At 37.9% G+C, this 25906-nt stretch overlaps 1 protein-coding gene across 3 annotated transcripts in view; it reads right to left on the bottom strand.

Annotated features, from left to right (window-relative positions):
• Nucleotides 1-25906, bottom strand: part of LOC122807099 (histamine H1 receptor-like) — a 435794-nt gene that overhangs the window by 65222 nt on the left and 344666 nt on the right. Inside the window, exon 1 of one of the 3 annotated variants that reach the window (XM_044078047.1) lies at nucleotides 14798-15000. The exons of the other annotated variants lie outside the window; for them this stretch is intronic. Coding sequence (XP_043933982.1) covers nucleotides 14798-14829 — 32 coding nt within the window. The 5' untranslated portion in view covers nucleotides 14830-15000. Of the gene's footprint in view, nucleotides 1-14797; nucleotides 15001-25906 lie in introns of those variants that run through there. 3 annotated transcript variants of the gene reach the window in all.

Genomic DNA, 25906 nt, shown 5'->3' with positions numbered 1-25906 from the left:
ATAATTCTTAGCATGGATGGCAGGAGAATGATAAGATGGTAATTATTCATATGTCCAGAAACCTATCTTATGGTGATAATTTGTGCCATTTTTCAGAAGTCTAAAGAAGGGTCTGTTGAGAGGGAGAGAGACAAAAGCCAACGATTTGAGTAAGTGGAGCATACGTGAAACAGTTACAGGCTTTAGTGAAATGATGACACAAGCCATCACTACCAATCCTGGAATAAAAGGGCATTCCTCTGAGGAAACACAGAACAAAATGCCAAAATGGCTTACGGAAGTGGAAATAGTAAGATGGATGAGAACTGCACAGCAATAAAAAAGTATAGGCAGTGGTCTGACTTGCAGCTCAGCAGAAAAGTCCATAAAATTCTCTGGAAAGTATTGTAAGATGGGGCCAGACTAGGTTTCTTTGGTCTACTGTGATGATAAAAATAACATTTCTTCTCTCATAAATTCCAGAAATCTACTAACCTGTGTAGACAAACATTCAACACAACCAAAAAAGAAAACACTCTGCAAATACTGGTTCCAGGCAAAAATAGTACACAAAAAGAAAAACCAAACCAGCAATGTCGAAGGATAAACTCTTTAATGATACGCTCAAACACAAAGCTTTTGGGTATAACTCCCTTCCTCAATGTGTAATGAAATTTAAAACAGAAGCATAAGTTTAAATACAATTGTAATAGACACAGCCACCAATAAAAGTATGCTCTCAATTAAAGCAACAATCAACTAAATCTAATAAAGTTGAAATCACATTCAAATATTAAAGATACATTTATTTTTGTTTCAAAATGGGTTTTATACTAACAGTTCCATTTAGACCTGGTATTTTTGTCAGCATTCTGCTACATCCAACTTATGAGTGTATCATTAAAGATTGTATCCTTTGATGTTGCTGGCTTGTTTTTTCTTATTTTGTACACAAACATTCAAAGCAGATACGTGTTATGGGCTAGACAGCCTTTATGCAGGGGCTTAGTGAGCACATGGCTGGGCAAGGAGTACCTGGCAGTGTGGACAGCACATTGCAGTATAAAAAAATAATTCAAAAAGAGTCATTCTGAGTTTCCCCATTAGCATAACTGCCATGCTAAGAGAACCTCATTACTGTGACATAAAGCAAAGATACCATTTAGCATGAGTCTCCATTAAGATAAGCATCTATGAAATGAAGGCTTTGCAGAATAAGGCTGTAGATTTTAATATAGGCATATTGGCATAGAATGAGACACCTGATAATGTAACCATGCTCTGGTGATTGTCAGTAGCAGGGATATACAGGAAGAGGTATATGTGTGGGTGAAAAAAACCAGGACAATGACGTGGCACTGAGAAATTCAGCTGTGGGAAGTGGTACACAGAAGACTACATGCCAGTTGAGTAGGTCAAGCCACACAGAGCACTATGGCCCACATACATAGGGTGAAGCATACAATACATGCTGATGGGGGTTGGGAACATGATGTGCAGAATAACATGTGTGTTCACTATGCAGATGCAGTAATGTTTGTCATGGTAACATTAGCACTGTTGCAGTTTGTACTAGAAAGGTGGGAATGGTTACAGCACAAAAGGGGACAGGTAAGTGGCCACTAAATGGGCTGAGTATGGCAGATCACATACATGCATACATTATAGCTAGAGACAAGCATGTATGTACACTAACTGTAACATATAACATGCTGGTGTACATGTTCTGTTATGAGCCCATGAAACAGGCAAGACCAGATATGGTCAGGAGTGAAGCAGGATATCAGTGCTGCTGGTAGCCATAATAGGACTCGAAAGGAGTAGCAAAGTATAGCTGATCTGACACTGCTGCTGTCCCTGGTTTTAGAAGGAGTGCATTCCCTCATATTTGTTAGTGACTTGAATGTGGGAAATGGGATGGTTATGGCTGTCCAGTTGTCTGTAAGGGATATGCCATTGCAGTAATAGCTTTTACAGATCTATATTGTATAGCGCATTATATGTGAGGCAGGATGTAATCAGCAAGATCTTTCTGTATATCAGTCCTTTAGGGTGCAACTGTATCACCCTGCATAACATGGTGTGTAAGTTCTTATATGATATTTAGAGACTATATCATTTACCAGCATCCCTGCTATTGTGGGGGTGATGTTTAGACAGAGTTTTTATTGTTGGTACAGGTATTCTGTATTTATGTTTACATAGATTCTACTACTGGAGGGGACTCATACCATGTGACAACGCATGCCTGAAGTTAGCAGGTAACTCATGCTTGCTGATGACAGCTCAATCTGATGATACAGTAGAACTATCAGCAACAATCTTATTGGAGGGCTCTCACACATCTCTCATAAATGATGAACCTTTGAAAAGACACACTAACCCACCAGCTACACTATTGTTTGATGGATGCCCTATTACTGTGAGCCCCATTCAGACTTCACAGGAGTTACAAGCCTAGACATCATCTGTGAGGTGCACTTCCTCTGACATGCAAATATATCTCATATGTTCATAGGTTCGTAGGTTGGTACTAAGCTATCGGCCCTAGGGCCTATACAAACCTAGCCATAACAATTCCCCGGCTATTTCTTCCCACAATATTTACTTCCCTGGACCCCTGTCTAGCAGGGTGACTTACATGATCCCCGGGGTGAATTTTCTATCTCCCATCCAGTCATCAAGGTTCCTTTTGAAGAGAGCTAAAGAGGCACTCTGCTTGACATGTATAGGCAGTCTGTTCAAAGTCTGGGGAGTCTCTGGGTCAGGAACCTATCCCTCCAGCATGTTTTGTTCATTGTGATGACAAGGTTCAGATCTCTGGAGTGTGTGTTCTGAGGGATTGGGATTTCTTTAAGTGTAGCATTTCCAACAGCTCTGGGTTTGACATGGCCTTGTATGTTAAGCAGAGATCGCCTCTGAGTAGATGATATGTGACAGAGTATAGCTGGAGTTTTTTAAGATGGTCAGCAGAGGGCATCTGCTTTAGGCCTGTGATTCTTTTAGTGAACTATTTCTGTGGCCTTTCCAGTTGTTGCAGATGTCTTGAGAGGTACATACCAAACGGGTCGTTGTATTCTATAATGGGTCTAATGAAGGATAAGTACAGTGGGGCAATGACCTCCTTTTTCTGGATGAAAAGCCCTTAGTGATGAGGTGTGCCACATAGAAGGATTTCCTGACTGTTGTAGTGATGTGGTTATCAAAGGTGAGACCACTGTCCACCTGTGTCTCTAAGTCTCTTATCACACTTTCAGTCTTTAGTGTACTGCCATCTATATGGTAATTCACGGGTATGTGTTTTTTCCCAAAGGGGATAACTATACATTTCTTGGTATTGAGCTTGAGCCCATGGCTCTGGAACCAAGCATCTGTTTCTGTAAGGCTCTTTTGTAGAATATCCACAACATTTGGGGTTTCAATAATGGCTTACAGTTTGCAGTCATCTGCGAACTTTGTTAGTCAGAGTCCCTTAGTGTTGGCCTGTACTTCAGAAAAGTAGATGCAAAGCAAGAGCGGTCCCAGGACTGAACCCTGAGGTACTCCATTTGTCACTTGTCTGGAGCTGGATTTGGAGTCGTCTACCTTTACAGTGTGGGTTCTGTCAATAAGCCAGTTGGCAACCCATCGAGTGACGTAGGGATTAATGCCCAGCTTAGTAAGTTTATCTATGATTCCAGAGTTGGAGATGGTGTCAAAGTCCTTGGAGAGGTCCAGATAGGCTGTGTGGACCACCTTACCCTCATCCACAGTTCTGGAAACTGATTCTAAGAAGTCAGGAAGGATCAGGAGACAAGATCAGCCCTTCACAAACCCAAACTAGGTGGGGTCCAGTGTTTGAAGGTTGCCAATGTCTTTGTGAAAGGCATAGTGGTTTGCTACTATTTTGACTCCTGATCTGTCCCTGACATTAATGCAAAATGTAGCATCAATCATCAGATGTGTAGATTAGTGATACAAGGGCAAACAACTGCTACTAACAACAACTGGAAAGGCTGGGAGCATGCCATGGACTGCAGGATGACATGCAACATCTAAGTGGCCATCCAGATGGCATGTAGCACCTGCACAGTGACATGTAGTGTAGGGGCAGTGAGCAGGTGGTGCTGTTCAGGTCACTGGTGGTTAACTTTACATCCACTGGTGCATCCATGAGGCCCATTGTAACTGCCCTCTGGCCTGCCTCTACAGGCTATGCAATTCATGGTTAAGGGAAGGTTCAGACATGAGGTGTCCAGTAACAAGACAACCATATCAAGATAACACAGAATGTTCCTGACACAGCAGCAGTACTGGATCTAGTCACAGAGGCCATCCCTTCTCGACATGAACAATATCAACTTTATGGCCACAAATGGTCATTGGGCTGTTCCCTGGGAAACTTACTAGGCCCCATGCTTGCGATTCTATATTTCATCACCATCCCTATCTCATGTGGGCAGACGGAGAGCTATTCCCACTTATATCATCCATATCATAAATTGTGTACATTTTTCAGTTTCACAGCATGGTAACTGCATTAGGATCTATACCATCTGTCCCATGGATTGTACTGATTCTCAAAACTGCAGGACAATACAGTGCATATCAATAATGCTTGCAACAACACAGCTTAATGTGACTCTTGGATCCCTACAATCTGATACCATAATGCATGTCCACCACATGTGCCTCTAGTTATGCTGGCCCCATATGATAGTGCTGCTGTCACCTGTCACTGCATCCCCCTACCTACAAATATTGATGAATGTTCCATGCTCTCCACCTAACATGTTTGGGTAAGGTAATGTCTGATTAATGGCATTGTCAGTCCATGCACTGTCTTGCATTGCCCGGTTGTGAAAATGAACAATCCTTTTATTCAGTGTTGTCTGTATTATAGCCCATAGTTGACGGTGAAGCACTATCTCTTTGCAATGCTGTGATGTATTATGCCAGAGTATGCCCAGTATGGGGTACTGCTCCTGTTTGTTCATCATCTTGTCTGCCTGCTTTGCTCCTTATCTGATGATCCTACAGATATGGTGGCTCCTGCTTTGATATTTCACTGCTGCTGCTTCCATGTGGTCATGTTATACCATATGGTACAACAACATATATTTGGCTATGGGTCTTTGATGTATATGCAGAGGTCCACCAAATGCATCAAGGAAGTGGTTGTGTCACTTCAGTTATCTATGCATGTTTTCCTCCATGCTGTGTGTTTCTGCATCTGTAATATTTTATGCCACACAACAGTGACAACATTATAATTGACCTGCTGCCTGCTGTTAGAGTAACTGTACCTATTGGACCATGTCCTGGCCTATGTGTGCAGCTACCAACTAGATGACCCTGTCAAAAGTCCCACCACATTAACCAGTGGTATAGGTTAGATGTGTGCCATAACTGTGGATCATGCACACTGTCTTGGTGGTACACAAAAATTTTATAGATAATACCCTTGATACTGCACAGCAAATGGAAGATGAGGAAGTGGAGCTCCTTCCTCTTAATGCATCTGATACTCTGTGGGCCAGGTGTGGCCTTACTGGCAATGTATGTGCAATCAGTGGCTTCCAGGATACAGAGAAATGGGCAACGGTATACAATACCTGCATTGTTTTGGGTCACTTTTCAGCTTTCTTTGGGAACCATTATGTTCTTCCACATGTTGCAACATAATGTTGAGGAATTGGTGTAGAATATGCAAAGCTGATGCCTGCAATAGTCCTAGCATTTCCCTGAAAAAAGTTGAAAGGTCTCTGTAACTAGGATGGTTAAAGCTACACATACTTTAGTGCTCATTGGGATGGACAGTCTATGCATCCCCACTGAGTGTGGGGCAGCAAAATTGTGTGGGTCTATATTATGTTGTTAAAAGGGCTGTTCATCCAATGCCCTTTCATCGACATGTGAACAGCGAATTACCAAAGCTCTGAAAGGCCACATCAGCAATTTTTTCTCGGGGAAAAAAATTGCTTGGTCATGATCAGGAATTTACCCTTTCCTCCATTGTAGTGCAATCTAGGAGTTGGTATATTTAGTTAAGGGGTGTGGGGAGCACAGCCCCCCACTTCGTAGGGTCTGTCAGTTTGGTTTCTTTGTTGTTGGCCATGCAAATTTTTCCCCTGGGAGAAAATTCACTGATGTGGCCATTCAGAGTTTTGGTACTTCGATGTTTATGTGTCGATGAAAGGACATTCAGTGAACAGCCCTTTCAACAACGTAATATAGATGCCAATTTAGCAAGCTTCCACATGGTCCCCCTTTCTCATTGATACCACAGTAGGTCACAACTGTGCTAATGTACCTAAGGAGTTTGACACTATCCTCCACTCAGGCATCATTGACAAAATCACCCAGCTAGGCATCAGACCTTACATCATTAGATGGGTTGCTAACTGGCTTACTGATAAAACCCATATAGTTAAAATAGGCGAATCCACCTCTAACAGCAGACCTGTAACCAGTCGTGTTCCACAGGGATCAGTCCTCGGACCTCCACTGTTTGGAATCTGTTTCTCCGAAATACAAGCAAATTCTAAAGGTCTCTGGCTGAGAAAGTTTGCTGATGACTGGGAGCGGTCATAGACTCTCCAAATGATATCAACATCCTACAAGAAGGTTTTAACACAAACAAATGATTGGTGCCAAAGTCATGGCCTTAAACTCAATGTAAAAAAAAACAGTACTATCATCCCTTTCAGTAAGGGTGATGTTCCTGCTAATTACCACATCAATAGCAGCATCTTAAGTATGGAATCAGTGGTGAGAGACCTGGGCACACAGGTTGACAGCAACCTTACTTTTGACCACCATGTCTCCACAGTGGTAAGAAGAGCATTCTATATTACTCATCTCATAAGTAAGGGCATTGCCTCCAGAAAAAAAAAAAGTTATAACCACACTGAACTTATCCCTCATCAGGCCAATAACGGAGTAAACACCCCTTTTGGTATGTACCTTTCCAAGCACCTAAAGCAATTGATGAGACCAGAAAGGTTCCTCACAAAGAAACTTGAAGGTCTTCAGCATCTGTCCTATATAGATCATCTAAAATCACTGTCACTTTATTCTGTTTCATACAGACTACTCAGAGGCGATCTCTGCCTTGCATATAAGGCAATCTCTGGCCCTGCTTTATTGGAAATGCTGCATATCCAGAAGTCAAATTGTACATGAGTTACTCACTCTAAAGACCTTAACCTGGTATGTGAGATTAATAGAACCTGCTGGATAGACAGATTTGTCTCCCAGAGGTTACCATACCTTTAGAACAGACTCCCACTTCATACATACCTCTCAACTGTACAGATTTTCGCAAAATGTCCGGATGTTTGTCTCATATTTTTGTTCCATTTTTCATAAAATTGTGGTTTTCTGGAAAACTAGTGGTAAATCATTAAATACTGAAGTTAAAAAATAATGACAGATATTTGAGTTTCAGACTTCATACCCTTCAGAATATTAATGCTAAATGCTAATGCAAAACCTGTTATTCTATCAACTTTCTAAGTTTGTAAAAGCAATATTTAAAAATTGTCCCTATTTTGGGCCTTTGCCCCACTTTTATTTATGACTTTGCCCAGATTTCTTGCTTTTAGAGGTTGAGATGTATGACTTCATATCAAACGGAGCACCTTATTGGCCCTCTTCAAACAGAGTCTGGACAATTGGATGGGTAACCATAAATTCACCCTGGGGGTTCCACCTGTGTCCCTTTTGGACAGAGGAAATAGGTGCTGATCTTGGAAATAAGGGTAGAACTTGGCTAGCTTGTAAGGGCCCTAGGCCGTTAGTCTAGTAACTTCCTGTGATCCTATGATCCTAACTGTTTTGTTATGGAGGACGACAGAGCACCATATCATGGACACTAGAACAGAGAGCAACCATTAACATCTTTCTGTGCCATAGCTGCTGTTATTGTAAACCTTGTACCATCTTTATATTAACAATTCCTGTAATTTAGAATAGAGGGGCTCTGTGATGCTGTGCATGCCTGCCATATTCACAAAAAAGTTAGCTGACACAAAACCCATAATTGTATACACATGCAGAGTCTCAATACAGCTAAGGGAGGTTGCGTTGAACTAATGTTCACACCATCACAAATACCTTCATAACTGTAAAGCAAAAGCAGTTTTCTTCATTACCACTAAATTGTATTCATACTGTCATTTTTTTCATTCAGCTGTGTCACAGAAATCTCAAGTAAAGACACATATTTGTTGAACCAAAAAAGCATCCTTGATACTTCACAATTGAATTGTTGCATTTCTACCATGTGAACACAATCTTAAATTACATCAAAATAAATGACCTTCTCAGTGACCACTATGCAGTTTCACTGATTTTGCTGCGGTAATGAACTTCCATTTAAATAGTTTTACATGTTCTCTTAAGTCATTGTCACAATATGGCCATCATATCACTAAAGCAATCATTTCTTTAAATAAACTCAATAATCTGACATCACTTTGAACTGTTTCATATTAATTTGCAAATTTCTATTATTTCCTTACTTTAGGAAGTCTGCAATTTAATAAGTCATTTGCCACCTAACGTGAGAAATTACAAGTTGATATAGTGGTGTTCAACTTATTTGCATATGTTAAGGATGATTTACATGTCTTGTATGTAAACTAAGACCTTTTATGCTTCTATCTATGTATCACAATAATACATGAATGTGTAAGGTGACTTATCCATTTAATTAGGCACTGAGTTCACGTGAACCCAATAGAAATAGTGGAGGAGTCTGCAGCAGTCTCCAGCATTCCTCAGAATTCCATGGAATGTGCCGGTATCCTTAGTTATTCTATAAGATGACAGTGTTAATTAATGGCAAAATTGAGGCAACTATATGTGAGTTTTCACAACCATGAAGAATAATCCCTGTCCATCCAGTATTACCTGGCACACCTTTTCACATAAAAATGCTCAACATTTACTAAAAGTTGGTGCTGACACACACAGGAATATGTATTTCTGCAAAAAACAAACAGACAAAAAAAAAACACACATTAATACTGATGCGATTCTGCATGAGGAATGTATAAAGAAATTAGTCCTTTTTGACATTCAGGTGTAAGGTAGTAAAAGCAAGGCACAGCAGCAGTAGCAGTTGAAAGTAAGATAAAAACTGATGATTTTATTAAAGAGATTCACCCACACTATAAATTAAATGTGAATGTATTCCTTAACAACAACAAAAAATATATAGGTAACAAAGCATTTTTGGTTAAACGAAACATGGCAATAATAACAGTACCAGTCTAATGCCTCTGTTCGTTAACTGGGCTTGGTTTTGGTGATGTCACACCCTAGAGGGAGTGGTTCTAAACCTCTGAACCACAGCCCTGATCAGATTTTCTTCTTTCTGGTACTGGCATTTCTAATGATTACAGCACCTGTGAAGGCACATGGCTGCTTTCCGAGCTAGTCTGACAAGGATACCAAGAAAATGCTTTACCTTCTAAGGGATTTGTACATGGATAACATCCAGATGTGGGTAAAAGAGTCTGACTGGAAGAAAACAGACATTTCCCAGGAGTTGGTTGAAACACCCTGTCATCCCTGACAGGAATAACCTGCTCTGACTACCTGTGCAGAGACAGGTATGATGATTTACAAAAGAGTAGGCCCATCCAGGTGGGTGAACAGGTAGAACCTAATGTCAAGAAGGCCAAAATTCTGTAGTAAGCATTTCTGTCTTTTTTTGTCATATATAACATAGGTTTTAAAACTAAACTATAAGAAGGTTTCATAATTGGAGGCATCTCCTGGAGGAAATATGTGAAACTGCAAATATGTATTTATATTTAATTATAATGCAAAAGAAAGCATAGACACATTTGTACACAGCGCTACATCTGTATTATAAATATGGAATGTTTATGTGAGGCCATAATTTTGTGTATAATTGCAAATGTATATGAGTAAATAAATATAAGTATGCATATATATGTATGACTGTAAAATAGAGATGTACATCTGTATGAGCACACTTACAATTTTTTATGTATATAAGTGTAAGTATTTATACACAAGCAATAAAAAATTACATTACCACATAATTTCATGTGCAGCAGGTATTTCCTTAGTGACCATTTCAACTGCATGCAAACATTTTATAAAGATAAGATTTTGTTTGTAATGTCCAGAAATTTTTTCTTAGTATGAAAGTTGTATAAGATGGTCATTTCTTCCACAATATTAACTGCACGTTAAAGACAGCTGAACTCAGTCATGCACTGCACCCTAGTTAGAGTGGGTGTTGGGGGATGGGTGGAGGTTGCAGTGTCATGTGAATGACCATCACATAATTTAGTGAGAGATTACCAGTTGTATTACTTCTGTATACTTTAATAAACAATCCCCATACATATTTACAGTTATTATGCAGAAAGTTATCAAAACACATTATTGTCCTGAGGTATATATACTTGCATCCATCTGTAACAGTCAATATGTTTTTTTAAATGAAAATTGAATTGAAAGGAAGTGAAGACTCAATTTCAAGTGATGCATTTGTACATGTGTACAGATTTTTCTCTGCCTGAAGAAAATTCATGTAATGTTACATAAAACTGCAAGTTAAGTATGCAAACCACAACAACTGAAAGTAGAACCTAAATTGAAAGTGTATGGTAAGATTCCAGACGACAGCTCTCCCCTTAACAGACAAGCTAACATATAAAAGTGTATCAGTTTGAATGAAGATGTGCTCCTATTATTTCAGTTTGCATTAAAAGAAATATTGATACAGTATGAAAATTCAGGTTTAAATAAATATTTAAAGAAATAAACATACTGAGCAAGTGCAACTGTAAGTGAAATGTCTTGCAAAGTACTACTAGTCATATCAGAAATGTTAAAGAAGAAAGGGTGAGAGTATAAATAACTGTAAGAATATTTATAAAGAATTGTGATAAATGGATTAAAATGCTTTCAGTGCAGTATTGCAACTAAATTAAAATAAATGTCAAGTAATAATTGCAGTTCTCTGTCATTAACTGATTTCATTAGTATATGCAAGAGTATAAAGAATGGCAATTCTATATTAGCTGCCAGAAGGAGAAGCCACAAAGTTCTTGAAGAAACTTTTAGTATCCACAAATAAATAGATTGATAAACACTTTTGCTCATGTAACAATAATTAACTTCTTCAGATAAAATTTAACACAAAAACAGGTTTTAAATAAGGCCCAAGCAATCATCTGATCAAAGTATGATGTCATTAAACCATCCCATTTACATTTCTTAAAAGTGTCAAAGTGTTACTTAAAGTGCCATTCAAACTGTATAAACCCATAATCTAAAAATGTAAAAATATCCATTCAGTAAAAATACAAATTTTCATTAGGATGTTAACATATACACAAACCTATATGAAAATAATAACAACAGTACTTTATCTAGTTAAAGCTTTATGCTTTAAAATACAACTGATTGAGCAACAGGCATTCAAGCCAGGCCATTTGCAAGCATTCAGAAATAATTGCCAAAATAATTATTTTTCCTCTAACACCAATGTCCAGGGACCCCCTCTCATGCTGATATTGACCTTCTCTAAAACCAAGTGTTTGAAATGGTGGTTAGGTTAGATGTGAACATGTTTTGCTAATGCATTATACAAATGTAGTCTTTTTATATCATATTCATGCTGATAAATTTGGTCCAGTAATCTTCATTCCATTTTGCCTATATAAAAACACAGTCAAGACTGGCATACTCCTACATATACAATTATTTTGGATTCACAGTTGTAGCTACCCTTTATCCAATACTCCTTACCAGAGATGCTGAAAGAAAGAGCCACCAGTATTAATATATTTACAATATGGCCAGTACCTACATTTTTTCATAGTGGGACTAAGGTTGTTATTATATGTATTGATAGTATTATTGCTTGTATTGTTATCTAAAATAGTTTTAAAGTTCAAGTGTCTACTATATACTATGGTGGGTCTTTCAACTACTTTATTTTTAACTAGAATGTCATCATACATAATAACTCAATTTTTGTTCAAAATCCAATTAAGTAGTTTAGAATCGCTGCTGAAACATTTAATAAAGCTAGTAGTTGGGCGAGGGTTAAATTGTATTTTCTCCAAACTAGAAGACTGTGAATGACATGTAAGCCCTACAGACAAAGTATTTAAAATAGGTTTAAAATGTCCTGATGTTCTTTTACTGTATACTTCTCTTGCTAATTCCTGAAGAAGAGGTATGGGATCTCCTCCACTACCAAACATTCCCGAATTATTACACTCTTCTTCAAACTGTGAATCTAAAGAACCATACTTGCTGCCCTCACCAGCTGCCCCTTGACTACTGACCTTTTTTGATGGTATGGGTGCGAGCTGGTATAATAAAAAGGAAGGAATTAGAGTAGGTATCTTTTCTGAATGTCTGGATGTATATTTGTTGGACCTTATGTCTTTCTCCAACAATACTTCCAGATAGGCTATCCTATCCTATCCTATCCTATCCTATCCTATCCTACCAATGCCCATTCATATGTAAATGATGAGAAGTTGGTTGCAGAACTGATATATTGTGTAAGGGATTCAGTGCTCTCTACCTTGTCCTTCCAAAGAATAAAAATATCATCAAGATAATGAACATAAAGCTGGAAGGAGGCTTTTACATAATTTTCAAATATTTGCAAAAAATCAAGCTGCACAATGATCACATGGTAATTCCCACTCATCTGTAAATAATATTTTCCATGAAAAAGAATGTAATTATTATCCAAAACCAGGTGAAACAACTCCTCACAAAGGTTAATGTCATCTTCGGTGGCCCCCTTTTTTTAAACAAAAATTCAGTAGCCCATGTAATATATGTATCCTGAGGTATGACTGTATCGAGATCCTTTACATCCATAGTAGCAAAACAACTTTTTGATCATATTCATCTTTGTTAATCAACTCTAAGAAATGCCAAGAACCCCTACAAATCTGTTTTTGATTTTTTACATTTTTAATATTTGTCTAGGTATTTAGCACAAGCTAATGTTATTGAATTACACTCATCCAGTGTGGGATGCATCAGAGGGTTTATCAATGTTTTTATATATTTTTGGGACCTCAAATATAATTGGTATAAGTGGAGAGGACATGTTAAAATCATTGAAAGTATCCAGGTCTACGTGTCTGTCAATGAATATGTCCCTGATTTGCTTACCAGTACATGTTCCATTCTATTGATTCTTTGTAACAAGTTCATAGGTATTAGGATTTATAATTTCAAGCATTTCATTATTGTATTCATGCACGTCCATGATAACAAGCCCATCCGCCTTATCCGGTTTCATAATTCTAACATTCTTGTTTTTTTAAAAAAGTAATAAGTTGTCTTCATGCTTACTTAAGTTAAATTTGCAATGCCTATTATTTTGTTTTAACACAATTCTGATATCTAGGTCACATACATTTTCGAATAGTTGCAACACTGGATGCAGGGGTGGGTTAAATGTTCTTGAAATATGCAAATCATTAGTAGGGACATTATTTACATCAAAAATAAGTTTAAGATTTAGTTTTCATAAATACATTTTTAAAAACAACAATATTTTAGCCACATTGGTTATTCTAGATAGAACAAATGTAAGTAATTTTGACAGAAGATCTGCTAAATCCTGGTGGAAGGACATACTAGAGAAATTGTAAATTTTAAAGTCGCCTCCCTGGTTATAAATTATTGTACAATTATTCTGAGGGACCATGTTCATTGAAGTAGACACTTTTGTTAGTTCTACTGTTTTGTTATTTTCACTAGAGTTGAAGAGCATTGAAGAAGTATTAATTCTATAACTGTTACATGATTTTCTGGTCTTATTGGATGCAGCTGATGCTTAGGAGTTTAGGCTTGACATTTTCACACATTACAAGTGTTATTGTTCTTCATTTCTGTCCCAGATTAGGAAGTGATTTAAAGAGAACAGTATCCAATGACATAATGAAGACTAGACACAACCATATTCCTGATTGAAATAAAGTTAAAGAGAAGAAAAAACAGAAATTTAATTGAACATTTAATTGAAAACTTTTTAGGGGATTTTTAAAAGCAGTACATCATACAGAATTATTATAATCCATAAAGCAGTCAGCCATTTAGCATACGCCCACAAATACCTGCAGCCTAACTAACCTTGTAGAACAGCCATTTTTTACCACACAGGTAAACACAGTAAACATGGAGACAAAATAGGCTATGAAGGAGTACATGGAAATATAGAAGCACTTCTATGGTTTTCAATATGAAAATCAAACAACAAGCTGCAAAAAAAAAAAAAAAAGAAAAGAGAGAGACAGCAGAAAAGATACATAATTTTACATTGTATGTGATTCCAAATTCACTAGACTCGTTGAAATGAAAAGGAAAGCAACAATAAATAAAAAAATCTCTTTAGACACTTTAATTTGAAATAGATGATACCGGAGCTGTAACAATTTACACCACAACTCTACTATTAAAATAGTGATGTTGCATCTATCTGCATTTAGAGGAAAAATGTGATGTAGTGAATTGGGTAAAATATACACCATGTCTAGAAAGTTGTACAGACAACATGTGATAGCAAGTAATAAGGCAAAGAATCAACACTGCAGCCCTTACAATTTACAGTGTACATTACAGAAACATTCCTTGTAAAGACAAGACAAGCAACATTCGGTGACATGGGAGGTTGTGCTTACAAATGTTATTTAGATACACAGTTGTTGAGTGTGATAACACCACATTATGGAACGTAATATTAAAAATAAATATCAGTAACAAGGAAAATGTAACAGGTAAATTATCTTACAACATAGTGGAATAAACTTACCTTAACATGGATAAGTCACTATCATCCTTCATAAACAGTACTGATATGATCAACTTAGGGTCAAAGGATGCAGGCCAGTAGATAGTAAGCTTTTGAACTAAACATTTGAGCTTATGAACCCTTAACGAAATGCCAAATTAAGGTCTGCCTTACAAGCACCTGAGTACAGGGCAGTACTACAGAAAGAGAGAGTAAACATTTGTATCTGTTCTGAGAAGAGAGTATTTCAAATTCATGCAGCTCTACATTGTGAAAAATATTTTCTTAAACATCTGCCACATTGCTTTAGGGCAGAAATCAAGGGAGGGGACTCCATTTACTAGAACAATTAGAAATATGTGAAGAAGTAAGGTGGAGACGTTTTTTATGTCACGTAAGGTACTTCAGTGCACACTAGAGATGCATTGGTAGAAATGTGATAATAAATCATTAGACTAGTGGTGGCTTAGTTTGTATTCTTAATGCTGTAAGTTTTATTAAATCAAAACTTTTCTGTACATTTATTTCTCAGAATTACACTAGATTTTTTTAAATATCTGGAGTGTGAAATCACATTTTTTACTTAGAAGAAAAAGTATGCTTTTCTTACGTTAGCACTGTTTTCAAAACAAAGTGGAAGCTATCTTATAGGGACTTGTAAAGTTACAAAAAAAAAAAAACAATGTGGCATGTGAGTAGAGAAAAATGAAAGCCATGTGCAGAAGATGTCAATGGACAAACGACACAGAAAAAGGAGTGTCTTTCAGTTGACTTTGTGCATTTCTTAAGGATGAAAAAAGTAATTTGGGGAGCAGTAGGGGATAATGCTGGCCAGTGACTGCTGAAGCAATGTAGCCGTTAAAAAAACTATTGTTTAATATATGGAGCTATTCGGTAATGAGAAGAATTAGACCTTCTAAATGCTAAATTTATTTCGAACTTTCAGGCGAGGTAGAGAGCAGAAGTGTGTGAAAAGAATCAGTGTAGCATACAGTCCATTTGCAGACAAAATCACACAGGCAGAAGAAATAAAACTGTATAAACGCAGTGAATACTATTGACACTGAATGTGAAATTATTCCAGGAAGGAAAATAGAAACCATGGTTATGGACAAGGAACAAATAAGTTATGATGAAATGGTTCCTTAGGCCGAACTGTTATAGCCAGTCTTGGCTACGGTAGTGAGGGAGGATAAAGTAATAAGTAAGACGTGAGTGGAATCAAGAAATGCAATTCTAATAATGTTAAAGAGTATTCCTTGGATTACAGTGGTATTGGTTACTTTTATACACCCTGGGAGCTAATTTAAGTTGATTTCACATCCTGTAACCTCTTGCCCTGTAATAATTTCATACACTCTACATCTTCTGTAAAGTGGTGACAGGGGACAATGTAGTAAGGCAGCATAGAATGGTGGTTTGTAGGATGACAATGGTGATCAAGAGGAGGAGTAGGAGTGTGAGGTAAGCAGCAAGGGTAAAATGGTGGAAGTTGAAAAAGGGTGATTGTGAGGTGGAGTTCAGGGAAAAGTTAAAACAGGCACTGCAGGGAAGTGAAGAGCTACCGAATAGCTGGGTAACTACAGCAGAGATGGTAAGGGAGACAGCTAAAAAGGTGCTTGGTGTGACATCTGGACAGAGGAAGGAGGACAAGGAGACCTGGTGGTGGAATGATGAAGTACAGAAGAGTATACAGAGGAAGAGGCTAGGAAAGAAGAAGTGGGATTGTCAGAGAGATGAAGAAAGTAGACAGCAGTATAAGGAGATGAGGAGCATGGCAAAGAGAGAGGTGGAGAAGGCTAAGGGTAAGGCTTATGGAGAGTTGTATGAAAGGTTGGACACTAAAGAGGGAAAAAAAGACCTGTACCAATTGGCTAGACAGAGGGACCGAGCTGGGAAAGATGTGTAGCAGGTAAGGGTGATAAAGGATAGTGAGGGAAACATATTCACAAGCGAGGAGAGTGTGTTGAGCAGATGGAAAGAGTACTTTGAGGGGCTGATGAATGAAGAGAATGAGAGAGAAAATGTTGAATGATGTGGGGACAGCGAATAAGGAAGTGAAACAGATTAGCGAGGAGGAAGCAAGGATAGCTATGAAGAGGATGAAAAATGGAAAGGCTGTTGGTCCAGATGACATGCTAGTGGAAGCATGGAGGTGCTTAGGAGAAATGTTACTGGAGTTTTTAACCAGATCGTTTAATGAAATCTTGGAAAGTCAGAGGATGCCTGAGGAGTGGAGAAAAAGTGTTTTGGTACCTATTTTTAAGAATAAGGGTGATGTGCAAAGCTGTAGTAACTACAGAGGGATAAAACTGATCAGTCACAGCTTGAAGTTATGGAAAAGAGTAGTGGAAGCTAGGTTAAGAAGGGAGGTTATGATTAGTGATCACTAGTATGGTTTCATGCCGGGAAAGAGCACTGCAGATGCGATGTTTGCTCTGAGAGTGTTGATGGAGAAATATAGAGAAGGTCAGAAGGAGTTACATTGTGTCTTTGTGGACTTGGAGAAAGCATATGATAGAGTGCCTAGAGAGGAGTTGTGGCATTGTATGAGGAAGTTGAGAGTGGCAGAGACGTATGCAAGAGTGGTACAGGATATATGACAGTGGTGAAGTCTGCAGTGCGAGTGACAAATGCATTTAAGGTGGAGGTGGGATTACATCAAGGATCAGCTCGGAGCCCTTTCTTATTTGCAATGGTGATGGACAGGTTGACAGACGAGATCAGACAGGAGGCCCCATGGACTATGATGTTTGCAGATTACATTGTTATCTGTAGTGAGGGTAGGGATCAGGTTGAGGAGACCCTGGAGAGGCGGAGATATGCTCTAGAGAGAAGAGGAATGAAGGTCAGCAAGACTAAGACAGAATATGTGTGTGTGTGAATGAGAGGGAGGATAGAGGAATGGTGAGGATGTGAAGAGTAGAGTTGGCAAAGGTGGATTAGTTTAAGTACTTGGGATCAACAGTTCAGAGTAACGGTGAGTGTAGAAGAGAGGTGAAGAAGAGAGTACAGACAGGGTGGAATGGGTGGAGAAGAGTGTCAGGAGTGATTTGTGACAGACAGATACCAGTAAGAGTGAAAGGGAAGGTCTACAAGAGGGTAGTGAGACTAGCTATGTTGTATGGGTTGGAGACAGTGGCATTGACAAAAAGGCAGGAGTCAGAGTTGGAAGTGGCAGAGTTAAATACGTTAAGATTTGCACTGGGTGTGACATGGATGGACAGGTTTAGGAATCAGTATACTAGAGGGTCACCTCAGGTTGGACGGTTTGGAGACAAAGTCAGAGGGGTGAGATTGTGTTGGTTTTGACATGTGCTGAGGAGGGATGCTGGGTATATTGGGAACAGGATGCTAAGGATGGAGCTGCCAGGTAAGAGTAAAAGAGGAAGGCCTAAGATATGGTTTATGGATGTGGTGAGAGAGGACATGCAGGTGGTTGGTGTGACAGAGCAATATGCAGAGGACAGGAAGAAATGGAAACAGATGATCCACTGTGGCGACCTGTAACGAGAACAGCTGAAAGAGAAGAAGACACTCTACATCTTCAGCATTCCCTGTACAAATTTGGGTACAGATCATTGTCAGCTTTTAACCCGAATCCATACCATAATTAAATATTAACTGTTGAACACCACTCTTAATTACTTTGCCTTCATTCCCCCCAGACACTCCTACTGAATTCCACCAACATTTAGTAACATTTTATGCACATATGTATTATATGTGATATTTATTGTCTTTCTTACTTTTTATTTAAATACTTGAGTTTATGTTTAATGTGGTCGTGCGGGTATGTATATAATTGAGATAAAATGTGTAAGTACATTGTACTATGATGTGATGGTTATTCTGAAGAAGTCCTACTCCTCAACTGGGATGAAAATGCTAAACAACTGTTATTAAATTTTTTTATTTCCCAAATATCCAGCATTTACGTGGCTTTTTTTCTGGATCCACCTAGCCTCATACCTCAAACAGTCTCACAGACTGCATGCTTGCAGCAATTCCATCTAAAAGTTTGGGAGCAGACTGACATCAACTTTTCATGAAAGAGTGCACCATAAACAAATATTGACTGCTGAACAGTCCTCTTAACTAGTGTATGTTGCGATTTTTAACAAAGCCTGCTAACTCTGTTTGCATAATTGTAGTACTGGAGTTCACATGGCCAGAAGTGGTAGTCCTAATATCCTGCATCCAGCGGAAACTGCAACCCCTTTTTTCACTCATTCTTACTTTCAGCTAGAAAGATCCCCATTTTTTTCTCTTATCATTTTACTGGACCGACACAATCCTAGTGATTGGTTATTTTGTAAGGGAAGGTTTAATAAATATGTTTCTTGTTTAAAAGGGGGGGATTGAATAAATTATCATTTTATTGTAAAATATTGTGAAATTTGGGGTAGTCTATGCCACTAAAACATACTTAGCTATAAGCTTACACTTAGCTGATTCTCTGCAAGCTACAAACCATTCCTGGAATTTTTTTCTCTGTATATTAAGGCTTGCTGCCATTTTCCACCTACCCACCTACAGCCAAACGTATATCCATCCAACTCTACCGTCACTCTCACTGTCCAATCATATTAAAGCTCTGCTATCCAGTTATTCCAATCCCCATTAGTAGCACTCCCAAGAAAAAAATAAAAACAGTATCATATCTACACAATGCCCAGTCTCTGTTTTCCCCTTCTCCACACATAGAAACTAAACACACTATAACTCCAGAGTTTCAGCTTATGCACCCTATCTCATTCCTACCTACTGATGCCTTCTACACCAAACATCTCAATACTGCACATGCTAATTCCAAAACTACCTGTCATCATCTTAATCACTGCTCATTACCCTACATTTCTATCTCTGCAATTGTTTAACTGACACGACCCTAACCACCTACAATACTTTTCCTACAGACACTTTGTATACTAGCCAGCATACGTCTAGCCTCCCTAACAACCTGCCATCACCACCTCTGCATACATCATCACCCTTCATCCTGTTCCTAAACACAATCCACAGTCATTTATCATAGCTTCAGACTTCTTCTCTAGCACTTATATCCATCTCTTCAAGAAAAACATATAATTGGCAAAACCACATATAACATAAACTAGGTGTAAAAAAAGCAATCAAATGTATGTGGTTCTTTCACTACCATCACTTAACAGTCATTCTAAAATTTAGTGGAGATATCCATTACAATTTAGACCCAACAATCCACACTCGTATATCCCCCAAACCATTCATCCTTCTGACATCTCCCAGTCCAGAAACTCACAGGTCTGCAGTTCCTTAATATAAACCTTAGCAGTATCTGCAACTAACTCCCAGGAGTCCATGTTTGGATAGATTGTTATACCACAGACATCTCAGTCAGTACTGACAGATGGCTAAAACAAGAGATTAAAGATGACACCATACTCCCCAAGCTACAACATTCTTATATCAAAAAGGCAAAAGCAAATGTAGGAGGGGTTGACATAACCTTCAAAAATATACTGGAATGAACTCACCACATTAACCCCCCCCAATTTAATAATGCATAGGTTCTAATCTTCCTCATGACATTTAATGACCCTAAGCCTGTATACTTCATAGCAGCATGTATTCCTCCTTTCAAAAATATCAATATGATTGAAGGAGCTTTTCAAACATCACCATGAAACAGTAATACTAAGGAACGTAAACATTCATGTTTCTCTGTAATCTCTGCGTCCCCCTCTAATACCGTAAATTTGCAGTCTCACCCAACGTATCACTACTCCCACTCAGTATAACAAAAAATAGTAGAAGAAAATATAGTATTAACTGGATTCTCACCTCTTCATCAAACAATATTGTTTCCTCAGGCACATCATCAGACACACTAAGTAACTACCTCTTTACATATACTATACAAAAATAAACACAGCCACATCGAAAAACATTTCTACGACGTATGCAAAAACTGACATCCTTCAATAAAGAAACTTTCATCACCAATTTAAAATTGTGCATTTGGAGCATCCTAAAATTATCCCACTAGAAGAAGCTGAATGTCAGTTCAATAACAAAAAACAAACATTCAAAACAACAGACATTGCAAAGTATATGATTACAAATGTCAAGAAGTCATATTAGACAAACCTTCAATCCACTAATCAAAATTATTCCAAAATGTGCTAGTCAATATATAGCTCAACTCATGAACCCAAGACACATTACCCAGCCAACCAGCACCATCTACAGCCATACAAAGAGACAGCAATGTCGGGCTAATCAGTACTCAGTTCATACTGATACAGGCCTCTCTGATCAATAATAGAACTCTTGTTACCCTATTTAGCCCTCCACAAGAAGACAACTACACCAACATTCTTTCCATCCGACCATTTCCCGCATCCTCAATCAAAATACATCTTCAGAGTTTAAAACCAACCACTTTAGTCATTGTCTCTCATCCCCTTAGTGCAATAATTCTACAAAGTCAAAAATGATGAGAGGAAGGATCAAAGGCCCTAAATCAGGAATAGATTGTAAATATTGCCCTTATAAACTTATAATGTTGCTGGAATCTTTGCATCAACCTGTATTTTCTGCAGGATATGAAGTCTGATTCTCAAATGTCTGTCATTATTTAGTGACTTCAATTATCAATGATTTGTCAGAATGCCACAAAGGATTTGAGGCAAAAATCTGGACACTTCACAATTCTGGACAGTTGAGAAGTATACTTTAAAACCAAACATGACACCTGAAGAATACATCAAAATGGCAGCTGATGCTCTGCCCTATCTAATTTCCATCTTAATAAACTACTCTGTTAAAGAACGTTATATGCCAGCACAGTGGAAAAATCATATATCCTTCACTTGCACAAAAGAGGAAATTTTACTGATATCTCAAACTAAAGAACACTAGTTATTCTCACCCCATCCAAAGTACTTGAGAAATGTATCCCATCACAACTTCTTAAATATGTCATTGCTAATAAGCTCCTATTCCCAACTCAGCATGGCTTTTGCTCTCATAACATTACGACTAATACCCTCTTCAGTTTCATCAGTACTATAAACTTACCTATAAATGCAAACAATTCAGAGTCTAAATTTTTCGCAGACCTATCAAAAGCATTTAACACAACCTACTTCTAAAAACCTAGTAAATAACCTTTCTAACCTAGCACTTGCGAACTCAACTCTCTCCTGGTTTCATAGCTATGCCTCCCAACAGATCACAGATAGCAAATGTGAAAATGATATCTCATCCTTTCTCCCGATAACTGTAGTTGTCCCTCAGGGTTCTCGTTCCAGACCATTGGTATTTAACATTTCTATAAACGACTTCCACATAGCAAGAAAGCTTACCTTCATACTCCAGTATGCAGCCCAAACTTAGAAAAACTAGAACAAACACAAGAATCCCTTACTTTCATTGAATCCCGGCTGAATGAGAATCAATTACTACTAATTCCCCCCAAAAAGCAGATAAATTTCTTTGGTTCCAAAACAATTATCTGCACAAAAAGTACTGTTTATCATAACCTCATCTGATGGACAAAAAATAGGTTCATAGGTTCATAGGGTGATAATAGGCTATTGCTCCAGAAGTTCTTATAAACATAGCCAAGAATTTTGCCCATGTTCCCGCAAAGTCAGCATCTGGTTCCCCTATCCAACAGGGACACAGGTGGGATCCCAATGGTGTATTTTCTGTTTCCCATCCAGTCATCCAGCTTCCTCTTAAAGAGTCCTAGTGAGGTACTCTGCTTGACATGGAGAGGGACTCTATTCCACACATGGGAGAGTCTTTGAGACACAGATTTATCCTGTCAACAAGTTGTATTAATATCACAGACCAGGTTGAGGCCTTGCATACTGGTTGCGTGAATGGAGTTTGACTTATGGATATGCAGCAACTTCATCAAGGCTGGGTCTGAGATGGCCTTGTATGCCAGACACAGGTCACCTCTCAGTAGTCTGTATGAGAATGAGTAGAGGGACAGGGCATTTAGCCTATAGGATAGGTGTTTGAAATCCTAGATTGTCCTGGTCAGGAGCCTCTGTGATCTCTCCAGCTGCTGCATGTGCTTGGCAAGGTACATGCCGAAGGAGGCATTGTACTCAATAATGGGTCTGATAAGGCAGAAGTACAGGGATGTAATGACCTCCTTGTTCCTGGAAGAAATACCCTTGCTTATGAGGTGGGCCATGTAGAAAGCCTTTTGTACAACTAGTAATGCATTCCAAATTACTAGGCTTACAAACGCATAGATGAAAAATATGAAATTTGATCATGAGCTGAAGAACAAAGTATACAAAAGCACCAAACTTGGCGTTCTCAATAGAGTTAAACCCTATCTGACAGACAATACTAGTAAACACATTGCCCAAACATATCTACTCCCAGCACTATTCTATGCTGCTCCTATTTTCACTAATTTACAATCAACCCCAAAAAGGTAAACTAAAGCAGCGCTATAATAAAGTAACCAAATTTGCAGCAAACCTTCCAAACAAAACTCACCATTGCCTGGCCCTAAACCAGTTAAATGGGTCAGAACACGGTCTCATGACCTAATTTTCTCAAAAGTGGTTACCAGGCATAATGTTATCCACAAACCAGAAGACTGTTCATCTCCAAAAAACATTATCACTCATACTCACAAAACAGAACTGTGTGCTCCAATTACTCATACCCAATTTAAACAATACTGTGGGGACTCAATGTACACAAATTATGCTTCAAGATCTTATGCAAATAAATAACCTGACATCATTTAAACTGCAATAAAAACAACACCTAATGGACACACGGCTTTGCTTTGGTCATTGCTAAAAGCCTAAGGATGAAACTGTCAACAACTACCAGTGGCAGTTGGAGGATTGTAGTCACATTGCTTTCATACTAAGAACATAGCACTGTAATAGTAAATAATTATGTTCTTATAAGTTACTATATAATAACTTATGAATACGTTCTTGTAAGTTACTATATCGATACAGGAAAAATGTACAACAGCAACTGATATGCTATAACATTGCAGCATGACTGTCATCTACTGACTGTTATGGCTTGGTCTCAGTAAAATCCATCCAAAATAGACCATATAGAATTCTATGTACTTACCCACTCTCACCTGTCCTGCTGTTCCTGATACATACTAAATGCATTGTGCACAACAGAGATAAGCAGCAAATAGTTGCATTTGATTATGAGACATTTAAAAGTAAGGTGGTTCACAAGAAAAGAGGTAAACAGTTCAAAATTATGCTTAAATAGTTTAGGATTAAACTTTTTCTAAGTGCCTTCAGCAGACTTCAGGAACTGAGAATTATATCTCTAATAATCCCACTCAAGATTTGAGTATTTCTCTAAATATGTGAAATTTACAATTGTCCTTTCATTGTCAACAGTTGCATATTTTCTTTGATCTCCAGAATCTGTAAGTGCCTTTTTCAGAAATGATGTAGCTGTGCATAGCAGTAGAATTGAACAACTTCCATGCACACATTGCTACCTGTCAAATATTGTATAGCCTCATTTTGGAATGGAGCTCTATTTGTGTTCTGTACAGCATGGTTTATAAAACAGATACAAAAAAAATGTTTCAATTTGAAACACGAATCTGCAGAGACTGATGAATCAGTACTGTTTTTCTTTACTGATTGTCTGGACTGCTATTCAGATTTGTCAGACTTTAAACTGCAGGTAATGCTAAAACAGGACCAGTGCACATTTCTGTTTGGTTTGGATTATGGACTTCATGAACTTTAATGAAACCTGGAGTCCATCAATCATTTTATAAGGGGCTGTTGAAGAAAGAAAATACAGCCTACTTTTCTAGATTCAGTAAGATAAAGCATGGACAGTCGCCAAGTGTGTCATCTGCAGCAGCAAAATATTTTTGTTGACTTGGCAATAGTTAAGCTATAATACTGTTTATAAAATGGTAACAATACACTTATTTATATGCTTTTAGATTTATTCCATTGCCAACTACCCATTTATTTATTTTTTTTCTTTTACAGTGTTGGTAAGCTGGTGTCAATATGATATGGTCAGATACATGTGCCGCCCTTATCGCTGTAAATGCAAGACTTGATGAAACATCAGGAAAGGAGGAGTGGCTTGTCAATAGGAAATTAAAAGTGTCTCACCAGTGATCTGCAGCTATGGGCTAAAATAGGAAGCTGGAGTGTTTGAGGTAGGTTCCCAGATGGGACTAAGCACTTGTTTATGAACGAGAAAGGACGCCAAAAACCTCCAAAATGTATCAACAGTACTCTTAATTACTGAAAATAATCAAGAAATCATCATCTACTATTACTTTAGATCTTTGGGCAATTCTTCAGATTAAGTATTTCAGTTTGTACAGGTATGGATGTGCCTTAAATGGCTTGCATTCCATCTGACAGCATATTCCATATCTACAGAGTTTGACCCTTGTTCATTTGCTGTTCCAAGTTTTATCTTCACCTGACCATTTGGATTAAAATTTGGCATACTTTCAGCTAAGAACCATTAAATAATATGTTATGCAATTTTCATAGCAGTACTTCACTCCTTGGGGAGTTGGCTGTTGTGATTTGTCACTACTGTTCAAGGTATAGTTCTCTGCTACAAAAAGTCAAGAGATGAGTTTCAGTTTTCCTTGTGTAGCATTCTGAGTACTTTTCTGTGAAGATCTTTATAGGCTGTTTTATTGGGAGTTTTGTGTTATAAATTAAAGCTAGTATGGTCTTCTTAGGTGCATATCATAATTTACAGCTTATAGTAAAGCCAATGTAAACAAGTCACAGCAGCAACTTTTGTATCTCTGCTTGCTAAAATAGTTTCTACTTATAAGCAACAGAAAATGAAAGCAAAAATTTGCTTTCCAGTGCAGAATGTAAATCTAACTTTCAGACCATTCAATCTGTTGATTGAGTGCGGTATTATTATTATTATTATTATTATTATTATTATTATTATCACAATTTTATTAGAGATATTAAACATCAGGCTCTAGAGTGTAATATGCAGATCAGCATCTTTGATAATGTGTTATGTACTCAGAAACTAACCTGGCAACATTTTGCAAGAAAATAATTTCTATATAAATATTTTTAATTTTCTGTAAAATATATAGGCAGCATGTGCCAA

This window comes from Protopterus annectens, chromosome 7.part0 (genome assembly GCF_019279795.1).
Source record: "Protopterus annectens isolate FY-2018-M chromosome 7.part0, PAN1.0, whole genome shotgun sequence".
Lineage (NCBI taxonomy): Eukaryota > Metazoa > Chordata > Ceratodontiformes > Protopteridae > Protopterus > Protopterus annectens.
The sequence above is the reverse complement of the archived record's forward strand: the minus strand, read 5'-3'. Positions and strand labels throughout refer to the sequence as shown.